Raw genomic sequence first — 24,178 nt, forward strand, 5'->3', positions numbered from 1 at the left:
TCTCCATTTTAAAATTCATCACCAGATTAAGTGATTTTTGTATTCACAGTCAGACTATTATCAGAAATTTGCTTTTAATATTTGTCTGCATTAAAGAAAAAAATATAGGGTGTAATCTGCCCCACCGAAGTCAACAGGAGTTTTGCAATTAACTTCTCTGGGGCTAGGATTTTACCCATACATTTTATTTAAGTGCTTTATTTTGAAATGCTCACTTAGCTGGTGTGCCAACAGAATTTGTTGGTCTTTTAAACATAGCAATGTACTGCAGACTCATTATTCACATACTAGGATATTCATTTAACCACTACAGACTGATTCATACTAAAAAATGCAAAGGAACTGAATAGTGTGTGTGACATTTCTACTTTTTGTATCGTTGGCAGTATATATCTATATATACACTCTAAATATTTACTGAAGATAGGGTAGAACTTTGGGGGAAAAGGAGCTTTTAAGAGGCTTCTGGTACTTCATGTGTGTACCCTTTTAAAAATAAACAAAACAGGGGACTTTAAAAAACACAATGTAATGAGGCTTTTGCAAGGATCTGTGCCTTATACTTTTTTTTTTAAAGTTGGTTTTATCATGACAAGTTCCAAGGTTCCTGATACTGCAACCCATCCCTCTTATCTCCTTCAATAGCATTTCTATGGTTCAGTTAATTAGCTGCTCATGCATTTGCATTTCCCCACAAACTCGTGTGGTTACTGTGTATACAGTACAAAGAACCAAATTTATGAGGACATGAATTATGATGAAACCAGTTATGGCAGCCCACAATTTTCAGATTTTAACTTAGTTAGCTATCTGAACTCAGTAGAGCAGTTTTGAACTCCTCTAAAACAAGGTATTTTTGAAGCAAACTTTAATTAAATAAAAAAAGTCACCAAGGGTGAGTCAGAAAATGAAAAATCAGTCATACATAGTACATGCTGCCACAAACCCCAAAGATTTACCATGCACATACAGAAAGCTAACAATGACTTCCTCTCTATCTTATGTCTTGTGCAGTGAAATATACTTAGAATATAAAGGAACAGTCCAACAACTAGTCATTTTGGTTGCCTCTGGTTTTGGATGCCCAAGTTGAGATATATGAAAGAGCTCTATTTTCAGAAGGTGATGAGCACCCAGTTGTTGAAAATCAGGCCCCTCTAAAGTGTCAAATTGGTTGTACAAAGATTAAAGCACTGAAAATTGAAATCAATGGGATTTACGTGCACACTTAATGTTAAGCATGTGCTTAAATGCTGTCCTGAATAGGGGCTTTAATGGGTAAGATATTATGTGATTCAATTTAGATAGTATAGCCCTCAGTGTGCCACAGTCCAAATATGAAGACAAGATGCAGCAGTTCAGGAAGTATGATTTATTTAATTAACATATATACAGTTTCCTTACTCTCACTTAGTTATTCAGCACTTCTGATGTACTACAATAGCATATAAAAATTGATATGACTAGATATGATCTAAAACAAAACCCTGTATCTGAGGTAAGTTGAGGGGGAAAATGTTTCAAAATCCAGATTCAAAATTCATGGTTTGGACTCATCTCCAGGTATGAGCAGTTGTGTGAGGTGGAATAAATTTGATCTTAAATAAATTAAGAGCAACTCTTGCTAGTAGAATTTCTGAACTCCGCTCTCTCTCGGTTACTGAAATGAATCTATACAGAGTTTCCCACTACCATAAAGTATACATGAAGTATTACATACATTCTCCTTTCCTGAAGATTTCTTCCTCCTCTGGGCCCTCAGGAATTAATGGATTAACAAATGCTGGCCTATGGATATGAATTATTTTTAAAGTGATATGCTTTAGAAAAAATTGTCATGTAAATGCACAGGGGGAAAGATCAATAGACATTCCTTCATCATTCCTTCGTCCACAAACAATCTAAGAGAGAAAGACATAGCTTTATCACAGATAAGATGACATCTAAAGAAATAAATAAGTTTCATAGGATGGCTGGTGACACCGAAAGGTCACCCATCGGCTCTATTGCTCAGCCGATCTCAGACTGTTAACAGTTCTCTAGTACAATTAAAAATGAGTCCTCATAGCATTTATACTTCTTAAAAAGTTAAATGATTACCAAAATTTTCATATAAGAGATTACAGCAGATTGAAACCATTTAGGAGTACAGTAAATTCAAGCTGTGATCTAGGATTGTCTAATAATTGTCTAAATAGTTGTCTAAAATAATGAAATGAAAGAACTTGAAAAAACCTGTAGCAAGCCTTCAGCCATAATTTATTCATTTCAGCAGTGGCCTTATCAGCAACCAAAAGCTGTTTACCACACATACAGCTTATCAAATAAGAACATAAGAAGCTGCCTACAGTCCAGTTCATTTGTTTATTGTGCTGCATAAATCTACAATGCCTAATTATATAGATCAAATTAACATACAAAACTTTTGCATAGCAAGATGACTGTTTACTCTTCGGAGCCCTCCCTCTCCATAATTTGGAGAAGTTACTTCTGCTTTTAAATTGTTAAATTATGTTCAGACTGGATACAAAAAGATACATATATGCTATGTTTGCATCATGCTACACTGCTGAGGCAGCTTCTCTCTGTTCCCCAGATTTGCTAACTTTCCAAGCATGCTGCAAAGTCCAGGTTTTCTCTTTCTGTTCTCTTACTACAGAGGAGGGAGCTGGGCTGAGGTGGTCTTTTTATATTATTTTGTATATTTTATTTTTTGGAATAGTTACCCAGATCTGAGGTTAGGAAGGATGGTACAGTGACTGGAGAACTAGCCGAGAACCTGGATTGCCCATGGCCAATTCCTACTCTGCCACAGCCATCCTCTTTGATCTCAGTAAAGTTACTTACTCTCTCTGTATATCACTTTCCTGTCTGTAAAATGGGAATAATAGCACTTCCTACCACTCAGGGGTGTTGTTAGGATAAATACATTAAAAACTGTAAGGTGTTCAGATAGTACAGCAACAGGACCCATTTAAGTACCTAGGATAGATACATTATAAACTTGAAGAAATAAACATGTGACCATATTACTATGTCAAGGACATGGAATTATTTTAATCACAAAAATATTTTTTTATCATTATGCACACAAGAAGTTGTTAAACCTATTATGAATAGAAAGATTTACGATTTTTGAAAATTGCAAATTAAACAGGGAAGAGATAGATGTTTTAGTTAAGCCTCCCACAGCAATGCTAGTGTACTAAAAGCCAAAAGAGAAAATGATCAGTTTGTTTGTTTTAAATGACCAAGCAAATTATATGTGGGAAGTAAAACCAGCAAGATGGGGAAATGTAAATTAGAATTTTAAAATTCCTTCAGAATCATTAACAGTCCCAGTTATTAGTTACACAAGTTTTGGGTTGAGAGAGTCCTCTAAGGAACTCCCAGCATTTTCAGTACGGTATTAAAATTATATTTGTGAGTGACCATTTACAAGTTGGGTATCAGCCCTTCCCTCCCTTGATACAGGGACCAATTAATTCTCATGGTTACAGTAGATTCCTGGTGGACTTTTCCTTCTGGCATGTTAATCAGGTCTATTGTTTAAATTCAGGAAAACACCATTTCTAGAAATGGGTCAAATGCCAATTATAGTTTGAAAACCACCAACAGTACTCGGTGTACAGTTCTAAGACGCTAACTGTAGACCTCCTCTCCCTCAAGCTCTCCCCAAAAGAACCTGAAAATATACTGTCTATTTCCTAACCAAAAAAAAGGCAAGTATATGATTTACTTATAACTGAAGCACATATAAAAGTTAGAGCATTTGCCACTTTCCAACAACAACAATCTAGATTATGTGGTTTTCCCCGTTTCCCATACAGATAAATTACCTCTTGTTTTCTGGATCACGGGCCACCATGACAAAGGTTGCATCTAACACAGGGCTGTAAGTATCATCATGCAACTAAAACAGAATAAATAAAACCAGTTTTAAACTCTACAAAAGTGACGTTGTTTAACAGGCCACCCAGTTCATACTAATCATACAATTAAGGTGTTGTTTGCTTTCACATTTCACCCCTTTCCAGTTCTCTTGCAATGGACCTAAGACAAGAGAAGTGCTCAACATAATATTCTATTTCAGCAGAACTGCAATGCAACTATTCAGCAATGATACAGGTCATACAATTAGTATAAAATGGCAATAACTCTAGTTACCAATTAGTTCCCACTTCCATTCCCAAACAACCCCATGGAAAAATACCACAACAACAATCCATTATCACTGCAGACTACCTGATGCCAGCACAGAGAGAAATGACACATTTAGCAACAGATAATCCCTTATGCACTAACAGTTCAACAGTACAGACATTAGTTTTTAAGAGGTAAACTGGATCAAAACTGGGTTTTTTGTGTTTGTTTTTCTGATGTGTAGGATGTATTTTGAACAATTCAATTGCCACATTAGTATTTTGTAATGGAGCTGGACAAATTAATTGTGAATGATACATCATATTCATTGGCAGCTTTTCATTGAATGGTTACTAATAAATAATTTTTCCATTATTTAGTCAGGTATATTTTTTGTAGACTAAGTGTACTCCAATTAAAGTATCTTATTTCAACACCGTTTCCAGTGACGTTCATGTATTATCTGTCTTACAATGCTAAAAAGTCAAGTTATTTTACACACTAGAAGATATCAACACAATACCTTAGAAAATTGGTCTGAAATCAACAAGATGACATTCAATAAAGGCAAGTGCAAAGTACTACATTTAGGAAGAAGGGGAGGAAAAAATCAAATCACAGCTACAAAAAGGGGAATAACTGGCCAGGCAGTGGTGCTGCTGAAAATTTGTAATGGGTTTGTAATGTATCACAAAATTAATACAAGTCAACATTGTGATGCACTTACAAAAAAGGCTAATATCGTTCTGGGGTGTATTAATGGGAATGTCATATATAAAACATGGAAGGTAACTATACCCATCTACTTGGCACTGTGAGGACTACGGTGTCCAGTTTTGGGCACCACACTTTAAGAAAGACGTGGAGAGAATAGCAGAGCAATAAAAATGATAAGGTTTACAAAACCTGACCTCTGAGGAATGGTTAGAAAACTAAGCATGTTTAGTCTTCAGAAAAGAAGATAGAGGGGTGGGACCTGCTAATGGTTTTCAAATATGCTAAGGGCTTTCACCCACATAGACTCAGAGGCTTCAAGGCCAGAGGGAACCACCAGAATCATCCAGCTGGACCTCCTGCACATTGCAGGCCACAACCTCACCCACCCATTACTGAGGTAGGCCCATAACCTCTGACTGAGTTACTGAAGTCCTTAAATCTTGATTTAAAGACTTCAAATTACATAGGATCCACCATTTCCGCTAGTTCAAACCAGCGACTTATCCCTGCCCAACACTGCAGAGGAGACAAAAAAAAACCCACAATCTCTGACCTGGGAAAAAATTTCCTTCTGGCCCTAAATATGGAGAGCTGTTAAACCCTGAGCAGATAGACAAGATCCACTGGCCAGACACCTAGGAAAGAATTCTCTGTAGTAACTCAGAGCTCTCCCCCTCCAGAGTCCCATCTCCGGACACTGGAGATATTTGCTAACAGCAGTAGTGGATGGGCCATAGGCCATTGTTGGCAATCTCATTATACCATCCCCTCCATAAACCTACCAATCTTAGTCTTAAAACAAGTTAGGATTTTTGCCCTACTACTCCCCTTGGAAAGCTATTCCAGAACATCACTCCTCTAATAGTTAGAAACCATGATGGCTGGTTTATATCCCTTTGTTCTTGTGCCAACATTGGCCCTTAACTTAAATAACTACTCTCCCTTCCTGGGCTGTTACAAAGAGGATGGAAATCAATTGTTCTCCATGTCCACTGAAGGTAGGACAAGAAGTAATGGGCTTAATCTGAAGCAAGATCTCAGGGATAACTTTCTAACTATAAGGTAGTTAAGCTCTGGAATAGGCTTCTAAGGGAGGTTGTGGAATTCCCATTATTGGAGTTTTTTAAGAATGGGTTAGACAAAACACCTGTCAGGGATGGTCTAGGTTTACTCGGTCCTGCCCCAATGCAGGGTGCTGGACTAGATCACCTGATGAAGTCCCTTCCAGCCCTAAGTTTCTATGAAATCCCATTTCAATATCAATTCTAAACTCTGGCATTCTCATCTGGGTATCTTTTAAAATAAAGAAGAAAACATTTCCAGAAAGCAGGGAGGATTCCTTTGTTGAAAGAGAAAAGAAGGGCTTACGGCCTGCCATGTTGCATTAGACCAAATGTCCATCCTGTCTCAAACAGTACCAGATACTTCAGCGGAAGATATAAAACACCTACTATAAACAATTATCCTTTGGTGAGGAGAGAACAGGGAAATATATTCTTAATCTCTGACCACTGGTAGTCATTTAGATTCTGAAGCACAGGGGCTGGTAGCCCTTCTTAAACAGATGATACCCTCAGTGTAATGTAGGTTTCTAATGTTATCACTCAAAATTCCTTCTGAGGTGTCCAAGGTATCTTGGGAGACATGAAGGGAGTTTTCCACTATAGAAGAAATAGAAGTCACTGAGCCCCAACCTGAAACATGTGCATCTTCACTTCCATTGAGGTCTTCCCAACCCAAGAAACATTTCCAGTGAATTTGATATCACAATCTGGGTATATGACCTTCTTGCACAAATCTAGAATATACATGACAATGTGTTAGAACAAGATAACTGAAGTTTAATATTTAAAAAGCAAGGATTCTCCTAGGCCACTTCACACAGAGTATGCAGCACAAAGTGGCTTTAAAATACAGCTAGAGATGACCAGTCAATATTGTACCCAGGGCAGGGCAACTCTCTGCTGGTGGAGGCAGCTCAACCAGCTTCTATACCAGCCACCCCTCCTAACACCAGTATAAGGGGAAGAAGCAGGTGAAGGCAGCACACAGAAGGAAGCAGCATGCCCGGCTACAGTAAAGTTCCACTACACACCATCCTCCACTGGTGTAACGGTCTTTCCCTGTATCCCCAAAACTGGCTCCCTGCAGACAAACCTAAAATACAGCTCTGATGTGGTAAAGAATGAGGGCCACAGTGTTTCCTGTTCACACAGCAAATTTATTTTGGTATTAAATCAAGATTAGTTCTGGTTTAGAATCATCAGCAATGGACTCACACACTGTTGGTGTCACTTTTCAGTAAGATGGCAGCAGGTCATCGTAATTGCCAATTGCAATTAATCCTTTTTTAAAAATGGTTTAATAGATTATATATACAGTGAAAAGGGAAGAACTCCGCTCTATTCCTGGCTCTCCTGTTAGGCTGCTGGGTGACCCTGGGCAAGTCACTTCACCTCTCTGTCCCTCAGTTTCCCCATCTGTTCAATGAAGATAATGATATGGACATTTATAAAGCAGTTTGAGATCTACAGATGAAAAGTGCTATATAAGAGCTAAGTTATTATTTTTAAGTACCATTAGTGTACTGGGTTACATACTGTACAAAATCAAAGCTGAGTCACACTGCCATAAGCCTCTTTCTTGGAAGACAAGCAACTCTGGCCTGTCAATATCTACAAGACTGACTTGACTGACGCAAAATCGAATACAGAAACATGTGAAACATGAAATATTCACTTTTTTGGAAGGAAAGGCATCAGAAAAGGCAGAATAGTATCTAAGAAAAAATGCAACACATCAGAATTAGCAACAAATGATTTCATGTAAACAAAGGAGAAAGATATCAGTTTCTACTGGAGATAAGCAGTTAATTACTAAGTGTTCATAGAATAGACCATCATTTTTTAGTTGATCAAATGACCACTTACCAATTTTATCCACCAGGGCTGTAACAATTGACAAAGGAGATCTCTGAGAAGCTTCATGTTTGGTGTGAGTGTAACAAATGAGAACTGTGGAGAGATCAAAGAGGTAGTTAGTTATCTGTTCTCCATATATTTTAAAAGGGATTTTAAAGAGTGGAACAAGCTTCACAATGTAGCCATTGTGATACAAAATGTAGTGCACATGTACAGTTCAAACAAAACTGAGGACAAACAAGATTACATCCTGAAGGGTTAATGACTAAAGTAACTTAATCTGCTTACAAAACTTTATCCACCAGAGCAAGTTAATTTGGTCTGCTCATTCAAGTATACCCACTCCTTAGATCAATTTCACATTGCACTGGATCATTTTACGTGTTTATACTGTTTTGACTTGATGGAGATTTTTGTAACTGAGGGTATGCATACACTGCAAATAAAAAAGTTGGTTCTTAACACAGGTTAGTTAAAATAGCAGTAACTCAGGTTAGCAGCTTGAGTTCATCCCCAGGCTCCCCTATAGGCTTTAATTCAAGCTCCTAACCCAACTTAAAAGCCAAGTTGCCACATCTTCACTGCTACTGTAACCTGAGACAGCTAACCCACGTTAAGAACACACCCTTTTTTGCTGTACAGACATACCCTAAACATGTTTGTTTGCACTTTATGTGGGGATCAATGGAAAAGGAGTACTGAACTTAAACAGAAGTATCTCTACCTTCCCAGAAAATGTGAGAGAGAACATGTACAATCTTCACTTGCTTCTTCCACAAAGTCTGTCAAGAACACCACACCACTGAAAAATCTTGAAGTTATTAGTCATGGTATAAGCATGGTCAGCAAAGATCTGGTGATATAAGGACTGTCACTCTCAGATGACAAATAACAGTTTGGCAGGCCCTCAGAGCTTATTGGCAGGATTCATAGTCAGGGGACATTGAAAAAATAACATACTAAACATTATCATCAACAAAACAAACCCAAAGGTATGTAGTCTCCATGCAAGATCAAGTGCCACCCAGACTGATCTCTAATTAGGCCCATAAGACAAACTGGCTGGATATTCAGTTTATGTCCATCAGTAGTGAACTTATTGCACCTCTAAAGCTTTGGGTGCCATAGTGATTGACAGCCATGTAAGCCGCATTCCTTGGTGCATATGCTTTGTAATTTGTTGGTCTTCCATCCTAATAACATGTCTGAACTAAGAAAACAGTCAAAACTGAACCAGTGTTAATGGAGGTGATTGCTGGGTTCAGCTACAAATATCCTCATTGCTAATATTGTCCTGATGCTTACCATGGAGCTGTTGATGAAGACTAGACTCAAAAACAACAAATCTGGTGCTCTTCAGCCTTCATCACCACCTATGTGTCCCTGCTATACCACAGATGGTATAATCATGGTTCGACAGAGCAATAATTTTGCAGCAAGCTCTACAGAAGCCACTGAAGAGCCTGGAACATGATGCCAGCTACTTGTATATGAGCATCCACATCTTTGAAGCATCCCCCAGCACTGTTTATGATGCTTCCCTAGCTTTTGACAGTTGCTACCTGCTCGATATCCCACCCAGACAGGTTAATACTGAGCAGCTTGTAATCTGGAGTTGGAGCTGCTTAATGGTACTGGTCAGGGACTTAGACCATTGCGCACTGCTTCTTGCTTCTACACTCCTTTGTTCTCAGGCTGACCTGATGGATTGCTCCAGCAAAGGGTGGCCGTTGTACTTATATGCCTGATGGGCATTGCAGGGTTGGTGAGTAATTAATGAGTGACTTATCGGAGTGCGATTCCTTACTGGCTGTGGACATCTTACCAAGGCCAACAACGAAGCTGCAGATAATTTTTACCAGCAACAGAGTGCAACTCTTAATGAAACTCCAAGAAAACATGTTCTCATGACCCCAGGCAACTTTAATGGGAAGACAGGAAAGTTTAACAACACCAGGGAAATACGCTCAGGAAATTTGGTATAGAGGAGAAGAACAGAATGGGCAGCAGAACAGAATGGGCAGCAACGCTGGAATCTGCAGCTGCCAATGACATGGTGGTTGCTGACTCACTCTTCTGCCACCTAAAGATTCACAAGCAAACCTGGTCCAACCGGATGGTTTCACTAGGACTATTATTGATCGTGTCCTCATTAACAAACTTTGGTGGCCAATGGTCATGGACGTAAGAGTTTGCAGAAGTGCCAAACTTCGCACTGACCTCAATAACAGCCAGTTAACGTGCTGAAAATAGTCTAATTCAACTCAAAGCTCTCACTAGAACTAAGCTTTCACACAGCTTTCTATTCTGAACTGCTCAAGGCCATCAAAATATTAGTGATACTCATTCACCTGATGAAGAGTGGCATGGTTTCAAAACATTACGTCTTCACATGAAAATTGGTTCCCACAGCTATGAATATTTCATAATTAGGTATATGACCTTCATGAACCAAAACCTTTATACGCTGGGCAGAATGAATACAAATACAGCAGTTGTCTGGTATCATTTTGAGTGCAAATATGTTCCCACACTTCTATCAGCAACAAACCACCTCTTTTAGCTGCAAAGCAAAAGATTAGGATCTCAATGTCTTTAAATGCTCCACATGTGGCTCTTCAGAAGTTAATATGCAGCTCCTTGTATAGGCACCGACTCCAGGGCTGGAGCTACGGATGTCAACTTTCCAATGTGCTGGGGGGTGCTCACTGCTCGAGCCCTGGCTCTGCCACAGGCCCTGCCCCCACTCCACCCCTTCCTACCCCTCGCCTGAGCTTGCTATACCCTCACTCCTCCCCCTCCCCGAGCCTCCTGCATACCACAAAACAGCTGATTGGCAAGTACGGGGAGGAAGGGGGAGGTGCTGATCAGCGGGCTGCCAGTGGGTGGGAGCGGTGGGGGAGGGAGGGCCGATGTGGGGCTGCTGACATATTACTTTATATTTGGCAATGTACACTGGTAAATTCTGGCTCCTTCTCAGGCTGGTCACCCCTGCTCTAAAACCTGAGCTACATCCCAAGTACCCTCAGCACAGAGTGGAGGTTGGTTTTGGCTGACAAGCAATGAGATGACAGTCCAAGACAGGGTATCCAGGCCCCAGCAAGCATTGACCTTGCAACCCCTCGTTTACAAGGCCAATGTTCTAACCTCTGAGCTACGGAGCCAGGTTCCTTGTTAGTGCTTCAATGCCGATTTGTAAAAGCAAGGTCTGATTGAAAGGCTTCTCCTGCATCTCAGCACCACCTAATGCCTCTAGAGAAAGTTCAGGGACTGCTATATATGTGGTCTCACTCCCATGCCAAACAGCTCCAATTTCTCCACACTAGACAATTGCTACTGAAAACCCCATTACCTCTTCCCACTTTTCAACTTTCTCCTCAGACAAAACTACCCTATCTCCTGATGTTTTTAAGAGAGAAAATCATTGAGTTTAATATGAATTTCTATACCTTGCTTCCTTCCTTTTCCACCCTGCATACTGTCCGCCATAACTCAAGCATCCGACTGAGAAACACACTTCTTATGCTCTTTCATTAATCTCTCCATAACTCAGGAACTGCCATATCAAGTCAGACCAGTGAGCCATCCAGTCCTGGTACTGGCCACTCTTGGGGACAGGACACTTCAGTGGAAAATGTAAAACATCTATAAAAAGGGACCTCCATTACCTGCCTCTTAGAGAATTTTTTTCCTAATTCCAGGCAGTTAGTGGTTAGTTTATGCCTTGAAACATGAAGGACTCCCTCTTCTAATTTTATTTCCTGCCCGATGTAACTGTAGATTTTCTTCCTATAAATGTCTAATTCTTTATTTAATCCTATTAAGCTCTTGTATTCAATGACATCTAGTGGCAGTGAGTTCCACTGATTTATTATGTATTGTGTAAAAATTATGTATTGTGTAAAAAGTATTTTCTTTTATCAATTTTAAATGTGTTGCAATTCAGTTTTATTGGGTATCCTCTTATTCTTGTATTAACAGAAAAGGTACAAAGCATCTTCTTAATTCTCATCATCTCAGATCTTCCTGCTGCTCCCATCTTTGCAATGCCAGAGCAGCCCAAAAACTGAGTATCTTTCCCAATGGACATTGTTTGAAAGACAAACGCCACCAGTCTCTCTCAGGGTAACCCTCGATAGGTAGCTCATATATCTTAATCACCTGAGGAAAACTGCTATGGTGACGACACATTATAACCTTCTAGTCAAATTGGCCAGTACTTCATGAGGAGCAAATGCTAAAACTCTCCGATATTTGGTTTAGCCCTCTATTATTCTGCAGCAGAATACTGTGCCCCGCTCTAGCTCCATGTCTCACCTCAAGTCGGCTGACACATAACTATACTCAACCATGAGCATCATAAATGGGAAGATTCAACCAATACCAGCTCCACCTAATGCCTCTAGAGAAAGTTCAGGGACACCAGCTCCCCACATACATCATAAGGCTGCTACAGACAGAATGGCTGAGAAGGCCAGAGCAAACCCGAGACTACCACTATACACACCCAAGACCACCCAAGAGCGCGTTTGCTGTCAAGGAACCCATTGTGGACCCACTTGCCCTCCCTAGATTTCTCTGATGTTGAAGTGGCATGAAAAATGATCTGCAGCTGACATCAGAAATCGGTCTCTTATAACTGACCTGACACGTGTCCCTGGCTTTGATTTGCCACACCACTCCTAGGCCCTTCTGAACCAATTTGAATAGGCCAGGGTCAATGTGAAACCAGCCTGCATACTGGGGGCCAACAATAGGCCCCAACTTGGGGTCACAGCCAGAGACAGATAGCATCACAAATCACCGATGACTGCTCTCTGACCAGATTTGATGGTAGCCTGAAGGCTCTGCTCTTTGCTGATGAGGCTGCCGCACAATCGCTTGGCAAGCTCCAAATCCAATAAGAAGTCCCTATTCCAGTTGGCATGGCTGATCACTCCTTAGTCTGTGATTCCATGCTTTCCTGATCCTCATGCCCTCTGGTATTCCCATCAGTGGCTCCAATTATTTCAAAGACACCAGGCTAAACTTTGCAACTCGTGGGATGACTTCCAACAACTCCCAACACTAAGGAAAAAAAAAATGGATAGCTCTTTCCCAAGAGCATTTTTCATCATAGCTTCCCATCCTATCAAAAACAAACCAGTAGGGCTTTACCTTCTTTTAGGAACATTTATCTGCATGCTACTCTTTAAATTTGGCATAGGCAAGCAGCAGAGCTATTCTGCCTCTGGCTACTCCTTATCACATTTTCCTCTCTTCCAACTGTATTAGATTTCACTTCTTTGTTCTTCTGGAGGTTGTTGCACATCCTCACAGACAGTACACATCGGTATAATACAGTAAAAGCTGTGTTATCCAGCACTTTATCAACCAGAAAGCTTTATAAACTGGCATTTCTGATCTTCATTGAAAGTGCGGTTTATAGTCTGGTTGGTGCGGGGTCGGCAGGCTCCCTACATGGCCCCATGGGACTTCCCAGAAGCGGTGACATGATGTCCCTGCTGCTCCTAGGTGGAGGAACGGCCTTGTGAGGTTTGGAGTGCAGGAGGGGGTGCAGGGCGTGGGCTCTGGGAGGCAGTTTGGGTGAGGGAAGGCTCAGGGCAGGGGCACGGGAGTGGTGGGGGGTGCCGGATCCAGCCAGTGCCCACCTCGGGCAGTTCTCCGCAAGCGGCAACATGTCCCTGCTGCTCCTAGGCGGAGGTACAGCTGGGCGCCTACACCTTGGAGCAGCAGGGACATGTCGCCGCTTGTGGGGAGCTGCCTGTGGTGAGCGCCGGCCGGATCCGGCAGCCCCCGTGCCCCTGCCCCAAGCTCCCTCCCTCACCCAAACTCCCTCCGAGAGCCCACACCCCGCACCCCCTCCCATGCTCCAGCCCCCTCCCGCACCCAAACTCCCTCCCTCTTAGTTATCCAGGATTTTTAATTACCAGAACCCCCCACTTCCCCAACATGCTGGATAACAAAGCTTTTACTGTATATTGTTCTGACGTAATTCATTCCAAACAATACAGTAGCTACATCTTCAAACAGACATTTGCTATCTCTTGTTCTAATACAGTAACAGTAGATTTGCATTAAATGTAGGTATAGTTACATACCTCCTAAGCTGTCAAGATCTTCAAGAATTCTTCCAAATCTAGGACATAAATAAAGAGAATTCAACTACTACATTAACAGTAAAAAAGCAATTTTTATTTTTCCATATGCATAAAATGATTGCCTTGTTACCTCACGCTGTTATGTACATTCAAATATTTTTCTCTTAATTCAGGTTGACTTCCTAGAGGTAAAATAACCTCTATGTAGCTATCATTCATCTTCCTAGGTGGCAAGTCTTCCTGCTGTTTGGCCAATAAAATATGTAGGTCTTTTCTTTCATGCATTGCTTGCACATGGTCACTGGGAAGAAAAGAAATTGAGAACATCAGCAGAATACAGGATGCAGCTCTCCTCAAAATATGCCATGCTGTAGATCAATGTTGTTGGTTTTTGTTTGTTTGTTTTAAAAAACAGCAGCAGTCAGAAAAAATATATATAGTATACCAGGGATCACATGTCATGAGAGAAATAGAGGAGACATACAACACATCACAATCAGAAATGTTAAAAGCAAGTAAACTATGTGCAAACCATGTGCAAACCCATGAACAGGATGTGATGGTTTTATCAAAGAAACTGTAATAGAATAGCATACTTTGTACAAGAGAGTTAAATAATTAAATAAAAATATATGTCCAATCCTAAATAATGCAAAGCTGTTATAAAAAACCCTGCACTGCTTTAAAGAACAACTTGATTTCAAATACTTTATTTTAAGAAAACATAATTTAACCTAATGATTTTTGTACAGATTCTTATGGCTCACATTTACTATAGCCCAATTCTTCCAACATAACAAATCTGTTAAATTTACTAGGTCCAGATTATCACTTTACAATCTGCCTCGAGTAAGGAGACCAGAGAGGGAACTATGACTCTGTTGCTACTCCCTCCTCAGTTCTTCTCCATACCACCACCCCCCGCCAGCACTTTGTTCCAGGAGAGAAGTAACCTGCCAATGTGCTACGCCAACAGCAGTTTACTTTCCACTCCAGACCAGCTCACCTGTGCTGGCCAGCACATTGATGGAAGGTGAACACCAAATCTACCCATTCCCCAATCCATCTATGCAGAAAAAGGCACACTGCTCCTGCAGAGGGTGCTCTTCCCACAACGCTGTCATCCATGAGGCAAATAGCCTGTACAAGGGAATAAGGAGACACCTCATCCCACCTTACTTCCCTGAAGAGATGCAGATGGCAAGTAAAACTCTTGCTCCAAACATCACTCCTTACATGAGCCTCAGAAGTTCCCTCCTCCTAAAAGTGCAACCTAACTTTAGAAAGCATATATTTTATAACTCTTCTAGAGTCAATACCAAATCTGTATAACAAATGGGTATTAAATCTGTTAAACCTATGAGAGTTCAAATATAATGCTAAAAATAGTCTCTAAAACACTAACCTGTTTCTTGGACCAGGCACGTTAAACTTTTTTATTTTTCCTCACAATGGCTCTTTACCACTCACACATGTGAAGCATGATCCTTTGTGCATGTTACAATACAGTACTATGCACCATTGTGCATAGCAGAGTTGGTCCCAAATTTCTAACAAAAGTTTGGGGTGGTTTTTTTGGACTGAAAATGCCTTTTCAAATGCAAAACCCCACACTTTTTCAAACAACTGGACTTTCTCTACCTCTGTTTTCCAGTGGAAAGGGGGGGGGGGAGTGAGAGAGAGCTTTTTCCCTCACCAAAACCTATTTTGAAATGTTTTCAAAAATATTAAAAGATTAAACATTTTAATCAAAGAAACCAAAAATTTCACAGAACATTTTGAGTGAAATGAAAAGCTTTCACTGCTTTAAAAATATTGTGAAATGTTACTTATTTTTTTTGACCAGCTCTAGTGCTTATCAGAGTTCACAGAGCAGATAAGAAGTTACAATTCCTACCCCAAAGGGTTTACGTTAGACAGCTGTACAGACATGGAATACACCAGATTGCTAAGTGAAGATGTTCTATTCTTTAGTTTCTGTGGATTTATCTCTGGGTTGGACTATCAGTGAAACGTTTCACGGAAGATGCAAAATTTTAAAGGAGCGATCTAAATGAAATTGATAGTCACAGGTGCAAATTCAACAGTCCACAAATATGTAGGAATTGAACAATGAGATCCAATTATATTCTGTTCTCCACCTTACTCCTACATTGCACTTTTAATAGACATATTAAAGTCTCTTTTGAAGTCAATGGCAGAACTCCTATTGCCTTCAAGGAAGCCAGGCTTTCACCCCTAAAAGTTTTAGAAAAATTCACAATTCCATATACACAGATGTAAATATATGGGGTTATGCTGTCTATACCATATTATAAGGAAATAATATTTCTCAAATATTTTTAAATTCTGAAGTACTACTCTTAAAATATTATACAAATACTCCATCCACGTATCAACTGCTAGGTGACAAACATTCACAGAAAGGAAATCTTATATCTCTGAATTAGCTAAACATCTGATCAAGCACAATCATCTAATATTATAATAGGTTTCCTCCAAAATGGTCCAACCTCCTGTATCACTCATTATAAAAGCCATTTGTAAACTTTTCACATCAGCAAAATTGATACAAACAGCCATTAAGTAGAGGAGAATCTTGCATGTGTTCTGTGGTCCAGTACATGCAGCCCTAAAGTTAGACGTACAAGAATCTTAAGACCCGATCCAACTCCCATTGAAGTCAATGTGGGGGAGGGATAGCTCAGTGGTTTGAGCATTGGCCTGCTAAACCCAGGGTTGTGAATGCAATCCTTGAGGGGGCCATTTACATTTTTTTAAGGGGGCCATTTAGGTATCTGGGGCAAAAATTGGGGATTGGTCCTGCTTTGAGCGGAGGGTTGGACTAGATGACCTCCTGAGGTCCCTTCCAACCCTGATATTCTATGATTCTATGATTCAGTGTGTTTCTATTGACTTTGACATGTTGAATCATCCGTAATCTAGATTATGTAAATATATTTAATAATTTTATACACACAACAGCACAATAGAGTTGATGTAAACAGTCTCTCAATTTTTGCAGTTCACTCGGTAAGAAGAGTGTGTTCCTAATCTCAAAAATACTATAAACCCTACACGTACAAGCAAGATAGCTGTATAAAACTGATCTTGTAATGTAAAATGGCACTGATTTCCACAAGAGATTCATGAACCAAAATTTCATTACAACAAACTTAGGGTATATCTACACTGCAATCAATAGGTATAATTGCAACTCATGTAACCATACCTTAGCTAGCTTAATCTGGCTAGTATGGTACCAGAGCAGTGAAGATGAGATGGCACGTGCTTCAAAGTGGGCAGTACAAGCCTGCCCAGAACCCTGGGTAATTATTTACAAGGCAAGCCAGCACTTAAGCATGCACTGCTGTAGCTTCACTGTTCTGGTTCCAAAGCTAACCCAGGTATGTCTACACAAGCTGCCACCTCAAACTTTAGCCACTAATTTAGAATTCAGAAGCCTTCAGTTTTCATTGTTTCTTCCAGCCTTAACCAGTGTTTTCCCCACAAGTTAGCTGTACAATGCTGTTAACCTCCATTGCTGTGAAAGTGAGCTCTCTCAAGGGTATCAGAAATGAAAGAAAAATACATTCATGTACACTGTACCTCCAGTTGGTAGAAGCTCCCACTATAGCCCTCAATCTGCTTCGCACTGAAACAAAATCAAAGCAAATCAGTCAAGTGACAAATGTGAAGTTGCCTGATGCTAAAAGGTACAATCTTCATCCCAAGAATAGGAAGATCAAGCAAAGTCATGCAAACAGTGGCTAGAAAACCAGAAATTGTTGGCCAAATTCACTGCTGGTTTTAGTAGGTATATCATGATCTTGAGATGAGTTAACTAGACTCTCCACAGTTTAATAATGTAATTAATCTGGATTCTTTCTATTTTAGTAACATATTCTGTAATCAGTTGTGTACAGCAAGGACCAACAGAAAATGCCTTCAGAAAATTTACTAATGCAAATGCAAAAGTTGTTAGCGCCTTAAATAACTGAAAAAATGTGGCAGATCAATTATCAACCTGGGGAATTAGAATATGGGGCCATTTCAACCTAAACACAAACAAATCCTGGCTAATTCACAGACTGACAAGAGGCAAGACAAACCCAAAAGGGAACAGTGCAGCTGAGGAAAAAAGGAAGATTTCTCTTTTTTAATCAATAATTTCCAAACAAAGACATGCAATGTCAGCATACTTGCTTTCGCAAGCAGGGACTCATCTCCCTTGATGCAGAAACGCAGCTCTCAGCTGGGCTTACACACAGGCAGTCAATAGTACTTCTACCATTGCCTGCACCAGTGAAAAAGCTCTAGCATCTGTGGGAGAATGTGAGATTTCTTTAAATTTGGGGTGAAGAGGCAGATTAATGGTTCTGTTCTTTTCTCATTTGGAACTGCCAAGTTGATGCTAGGTCTTCTCAAATCTAGGGACTCTACTCTTTGAGTTTTAGTTTGGTATATGCACGGTGTCTTCAGTGCCTGAACTCATGCAGCAACAGTTCATAAATTTCAGACAGTTAATGACATGAAGCAGTTTACACAAGCAGGGCAACCTTGCCTCCTTATGAAGATTTTTGAAGATTTTCCTTATGAAGGAAGAGAGAGAGGATTTTAAATTATGAAGACAGAATTAAGGACACATCAGGGAACAGTTATATAAAGAACACAAGCAAGACAGATTCAGCCACTGATAGCACAGCAGCTGATCCTTCACATTTTTTATACAAGGCAAATTAAAATCATTACACATCATCTTGCTTTGCACATTCCAGACTGAACACTCAAGGCTATTTGTATTAACAATTATCAAAAGTAGATTTTGGATTAAGGGCAATTCCATGACTAATTTTACACCAATAAACCTTAATCAAAAGAAATGCTTAAAAATTAACTAAATTAAATTAAGCCTCATCAGTGACCTATTTATATAAGAGCTACTCCACTGAAGTCAATTAAATTCCACTCCTGGAGCCAGCAGTGAACTTGCCCTAATATCCATTAGAGTAAAGCAGCATTAGAATGAACACCATCACAGCATCTACAAAAGGCCTCATTTCTGTACTATTGTCCAAACTGAAAGAAAAATAAATGTTTTCACCCAGAATTTCTGTATCTTGATTTGAAGAGAAAGTTGTAGCCATTTCTAATTGTAAAGAGAGTGAGGCAATAAACTATTAATGACTTAATCCCCAATCTTGCAAAGATTTACATGTGCAAGTAGTCCCAATCACTTCTGTGCAACTATTTACAGATTTAAAATGCACAAGTGTTTGTAGGGTAGACAGCTTAGTACTTTCACTTTGATTACACAAAATGTAAAAGGAAAATATGCATAATGAATATTATCAAAATTTGAGCAAACCAAATCCATTATAATTTACAGATTTAAAACCAAATAGTATTTCAGAATTTGCTTAGTGAGAAAAGTCTATAGTAAGAAAAGATAGAGTAGTCTATCTACTCCCTTCTTCATTTAACAGGCTTTCAAGTAATTAGAGATAACGCTCCCTAAACTTCCATACTTGATTTACTATTTTGTTATATTACACACTCTAATCTCTTAGCAGTATAAAATATTAGTAAACCATCCATGAAAGCAATTGCTTTATTTGTGACATAAATGTTATGAGATCACGAATGGAAGGGGAGGTTCCTGTGAGTCAATCCATATGACCACATGGCCCATACTATACAAAAGTTTGAGCATCCCTGCTATAGCATACTAATAAAGTGATCCTACATCAGTTTCCAACTGTTCATTACAGCTCCACTGTAACAGTATTCACTCAAACCACAAAAGGTTTTCTAACTTTTAAAAAACAAAAATCACTAAAGCTGTTTAGTATAAATAAAAATACTATGAGTTCTCAGGTCAAGAGAGAATATTGTAAACAGCAATGAAAGTGAAAGCTGAGGTGGCTCTACAAGGGATGGTATCAAGATCCAGATTTCTTCCAATTTGAACAGATGGAAATTTAAAGTAGCCTCAGAGACAGCCGGCATCTAGGAAAACAAACCCCAGTGTTTCAGTGCATGTAGAGATTTTTACACAATGCACAAGAAATGGGATCTTTGGAGACCAGAGCACTGAAAATAGTTTGCTATCAGCACAGAGAACTCTCCCACCGACATAGTGCTGTCCACATCGGTGCTTAGTTCGGTATAACTTACATAGCTCAAGGGTGTGGATTATTCACACCCCTGAACACCGTAAATTATACTGAAGTAACCTGTAGTGTAGACAAGGTCAGGAAGTTTAGGAAGGCAGCAAGCCAGTCCCTGGAATCAAAAAGGTTGACAAACACTGCCCTAGAGAATGTGAAGGTAATCAGAGGATGAGGCTGTTAACATGATTTACTGGAGGCACTGAAATCTAATTTCCATTAAGAGTGAGAGTAAGCTTGCCATTAGTTTCAAGTGAGTTTCAGTATTCTCCAAAAAAGCGCCATATTGCACAATCATTTTTTAAGCAGACCTTGTTATTGGTTTCCATGGGAGTTACAGGTACTCAGCACATCTGAAAAATCAAAGTTTTTATTTAGATGTCTAAATGAGGCTTTAGGAGTCTAACTTTAGGTGGTCAACTTTGAAAATGTTGGCTTGGGTCTTTAAACAAAAGCAGACAAGAACTGATCATCTTTAAATGATCAACATTGCTTCAAATACCAAGTCAAAGATTTTCAAACTTGAGTCGCTAAAGTTAGGCTGCTAAACCCATATTCAGGGACCTAAATAAATAACCTGAATTTTCAAGAGTATTAATCAGTTACAATTCCTATTGATTTCATAGGAGGATGCGGGCACTCAAAACTTTTCAAAAGTCAGGCTGCTTACATTCTTAAATACAGATATTGGAGCGTGACTTCAGGCACCTAAGTTGGAAAAATCTTATTCCAGGGGCTTTCTTGAGCATACTTCTTTTTGGGCCAAATCCCGCAATCCCTACTTAGGCAAAATTCTTATTTATGTTATTGAGAGATTTACATGTATAAGAACTGCAGGATTTGTGTCTTAAAATATAAATGGTTTTATTACCCACAGATTTTTTAAAAATGCAAGTTATCATGCCCTTATATCAATCAACACATTGTATATATGTCTTGTGACAATATTTCTACCAATAAGACTAGACCCATTCACATATCACAGTTAACAGTTTTGATGACCACAGGGATGACTTGTGAAAGTTGACAGAGAAAAATGTTAGTTTTTGTTTTTCATGAATCCTCAAGTAAAGTTAGAGAGTAGCAAGATAGGCTTGAAGCGGTTCTGTAAATATTAAAATGCATGCTGATTACCACCACACACCATTATTCACATGAATGGGTAAGTGTCCTGTGGAGTGGAAAAAACAAGTTAGATAATCAGTACCACCATAAAACAAGGGAAAGAGTATACTTCTAATCTAATCTAATATATCTATATGTCAGACTCAGCTAGGTTAATCCATTCCTTCACATACAGTCAAAAATATACAGCTATACAGTTTATGTCTCTACTAAAAGCTGGTGTACAATACTTGCTGCCACCATATATTTCAAATTAATTTATCAGTCATTTGCTAACAAGAAAACCTGCTGCTGGCAAACACTGTCAATATTAATTTTTGTTAAGCACCAATAATGACAATAGTCCCTTCCTGCCCAGAAGAGCTTACAATCTATGGCCTTGATCCTGCAAACATCTAGGCACATGCTTAACTTGACACATGTGAGCAGCCCCAAGGATCAAGGCCTCAACAGATGTAAATGAGGAAGAACGGATGCAATAGGGAGGTCAGAGGAAGGAATAACATGAAGTATTTTTTGGAGGGGGGGAGGATGATCTTTACTGTGTTGTTTGGTTCACCTCTTGTGAGGATAAAGAAGAAATGAGTTTTGTTTTTTCGGTTTTTTTTTAAACAGAAGGGATTTGAATGGAGGTCAGTGGTATGGGAAAAACAAGTTGGGGTGAGCATTCAGCACTTAGGAAACAGCATGGAAAAATAGATTAATATAGCGAATGGGAATGAAAGAAGGACAAGTTACTTAGAGGTAGCAACAGAAGTCTGCATGGTGTTTTTACATGCAAATAAAGTTACAGGTTGAGAGTAGAACTTCACTAAGCAGTAAGTGTTATAATATACAAACCATCAATTGCTCCCCATTTTTTAGTAAACCAACAATAACAGAGTGCCCCTAGAAGCTTTTACAAAAACGTACTGTATTACTAGCTGGTACTGTTATAGCTAAATCTAAAATTATAATCACAATAAATGAACAAAGTACAATTTGCATTAAATACAACATGCAGTATCCTTGCTTTTCTTTCCCTCCTCCCCACCCCTCAATTATGTTTGCTCATTTACTAACACAAATCTCCAACATTCAGTAACTCACAATAAATAACGGAGTCATTAGTACAAATGAGAGTTTCTATTTAAAGAAAGACTGAAGGATTAGATAGTATCAGACACGAGCAGAATCTCAGAGGAATTATTTGTGTCTCATTTCAGGTTCTTTGTTCTATTTTAATGTACATGTTAAAAAATAAGAATGGCCATACTGGGTCAGACCAATGATCCATCTGGCCCAGTACCCTGTCTCTTCCAGCAATGACCAATGCCAGATGCTTCAGAGGGCATGAAGGGAACTGGGCAATGTATCAAGTGATCCATCCCCTGTTGTCCACTCCCAGCTTCCGGCAATCAGAGGTTTACGGACACCAGAGCATGGGGTTGTGTCCCTAACCATCTTGGCTAATAACCACTGATGGATCTATCCTCCTTGAGCGTATCTAATTCTTTTTTTAATCCAGTTATACTTTTGGCCTTCACCATATCCACTAGAAATAAATTCAATGGGTTGACTGTGCATTGTGTGAAGACATATTTCCTTTTGTTTATTTTAAAACTGCTATTGATTTCATTGGATGACCCTGGATTCTCGTTATGTGAAGGGGTAATAACACTTCCTTATTCACTTTCTCCACACCATTCATGATTTTATAGATCTCCATCATATCCCCCTTTAGTTGTCTCTTTTCTAAACTGAACAGACCCAGTCTTTTTAATCTCTCTTCATATGGAAGCTTAATCCTTAATCATTTTTGCTCTGTATTTTTCCCAATTCTAACGTGTCTTTTTTAGATGTAGCAACCAGAACTGCACACAGTGTTCAAGGTGTGGGCATCCCATTGATTTATACAGTGGCATTATGATATTTTCTTATCACCTCTCTCTTTCCTAACGGTTACTAATATTGTTAGCTTTTTTGACTGCTGCTGCACATTGAGCAGATCCTTTCAGAGAACTAGCCACAAAGCACTCAAGCAAAAGATCTTGGAGTCAAACAGCTAATTAAGACTCCTAGACAAATTGGAGGATTGGGCCAAAAGAAATCTGATGAGGTTCAACAAGGACAAGTGCAGAGTCCTGCACTTTCGATGGAAGAATCCCATGCACTGCTACAGGCTGGAGACTGCCTGGCTAAGCGGCAGTTCTGAAGAAAAGGACCTGGGGATTACAGTGGATGAGAAGCTAGATATGAGTCAACAGCGTGCCCTTCTTGCCAAGAAGGCCAACGGCATATTGGGCTGCATTAGTAGGAGCATTGCCAGCAGATCGAGGGAAGTGATTATTCCCCTCTATTCGGCACTGGTGAGGTCACATCTAGTGTATTGCGTCCAGTTTTGGGCCCCCCACTACAGAAATGATATGGACAAATTGGAGAGAGTCCAGCAGAGGGCAACGGAAATTATTAGAGGGCTGGGACACATGACTTATGAGGAGAGGCTGAGGGAACTGGGCTCATTTAGTCTGCGGAAAGGAAGAGTGAGGGGGGATTTGATAGCAGCCTTTAACAACCTGAAGGGGGGTTCCAAAGTGGATAGAGCTCGGCTGTTCTCAGTGGTGGCAGATGACAGAACAAGGAGCAATGGTCTCAAGTTACAGTGGGGGAGGTCTAGGTTGGATATCAGGAAAAACTATTTCACTAGGAGGGTGGTAAAGCACTGGAATGGGTGACCTAGGTGGAATCTCCATCCTTAGAGGTTTTTAAGGCCCAGCTTGACAAAGCCCTGGCTGGGATGATTTAGTTGGGGTTGGTCCTGCTTTGAGCAGGGGGTTGAACTAGATGACCTCCTGAGGTATCTTTCAACCTTAATCTTCTATGTTTTTATATGTATAGTTGGAATTATGTTTTCCAGTGTGCGTTACTTTGGATTTATCAACATTGAATTTCATCTGCCATTTTTTTGCCCAAGGTGGGTGAGGTAATATCGTTTATTGGACCACTTCTGTTGGTGAGAGAG

The 24,178-nt window shown here is 39.7% G+C and overlaps 1 protein-coding gene across 5 annotated transcripts in view; it reads right to left on the reverse strand.

Annotated features, from left to right (window-relative positions):
- ACOT9 (acyl-CoA thioesterase 9) overlaps positions 1-24,178 on the reverse strand; it is a 41,622-nt gene that overhangs the window by 12,192 nt on the left and 5,252 nt on the right. For 3 of the 5 annotated variants that reach the window (XM_073357413.1, XM_073357386.1, XM_073357404.1), the window contains exons 3-10: positions 21,197-21,223; positions 17,492-17,537; positions 14,013-14,183; positions 13,883-13,920; positions 7,791-7,874; positions 6,555-6,658; positions 3,840-3,913; positions 1,721-1,788 (exon numbers count right to left, since the gene is read on the reverse strand). In XM_073357413.1, coding sequence (XP_073213514.1) covers positions 1,721-1,788; positions 3,840-3,913; positions 6,555-6,658; positions 7,791-7,874; positions 13,883-13,920; positions 14,013-14,183; positions 17,492-17,537; positions 21,197-21,223 — 612 coding nt within the window. The remainder of the gene's footprint in view (positions 1-1,720; positions 1,789-3,839; positions 3,914-6,554; positions 6,659-7,790; positions 7,875-13,882; positions 13,921-14,012; positions 14,184-17,491; positions 17,538-21,196; positions 21,224-24,178) is intronic. The other 2 variants (XM_073357397.1, XM_073357423.1) reach the window with 2 other exon arrangements.

The sequence above is a fragment of the Lepidochelys kempii genome, chromosome 1, assembly GCF_965140265.1.
Source record: "Lepidochelys kempii isolate rLepKem1 chromosome 1, rLepKem1.hap2, whole genome shotgun sequence".
NCBI classification, from domain to species: Eukaryota; Metazoa; Chordata; order Testudines; family Cheloniidae; genus Lepidochelys; species Lepidochelys kempii.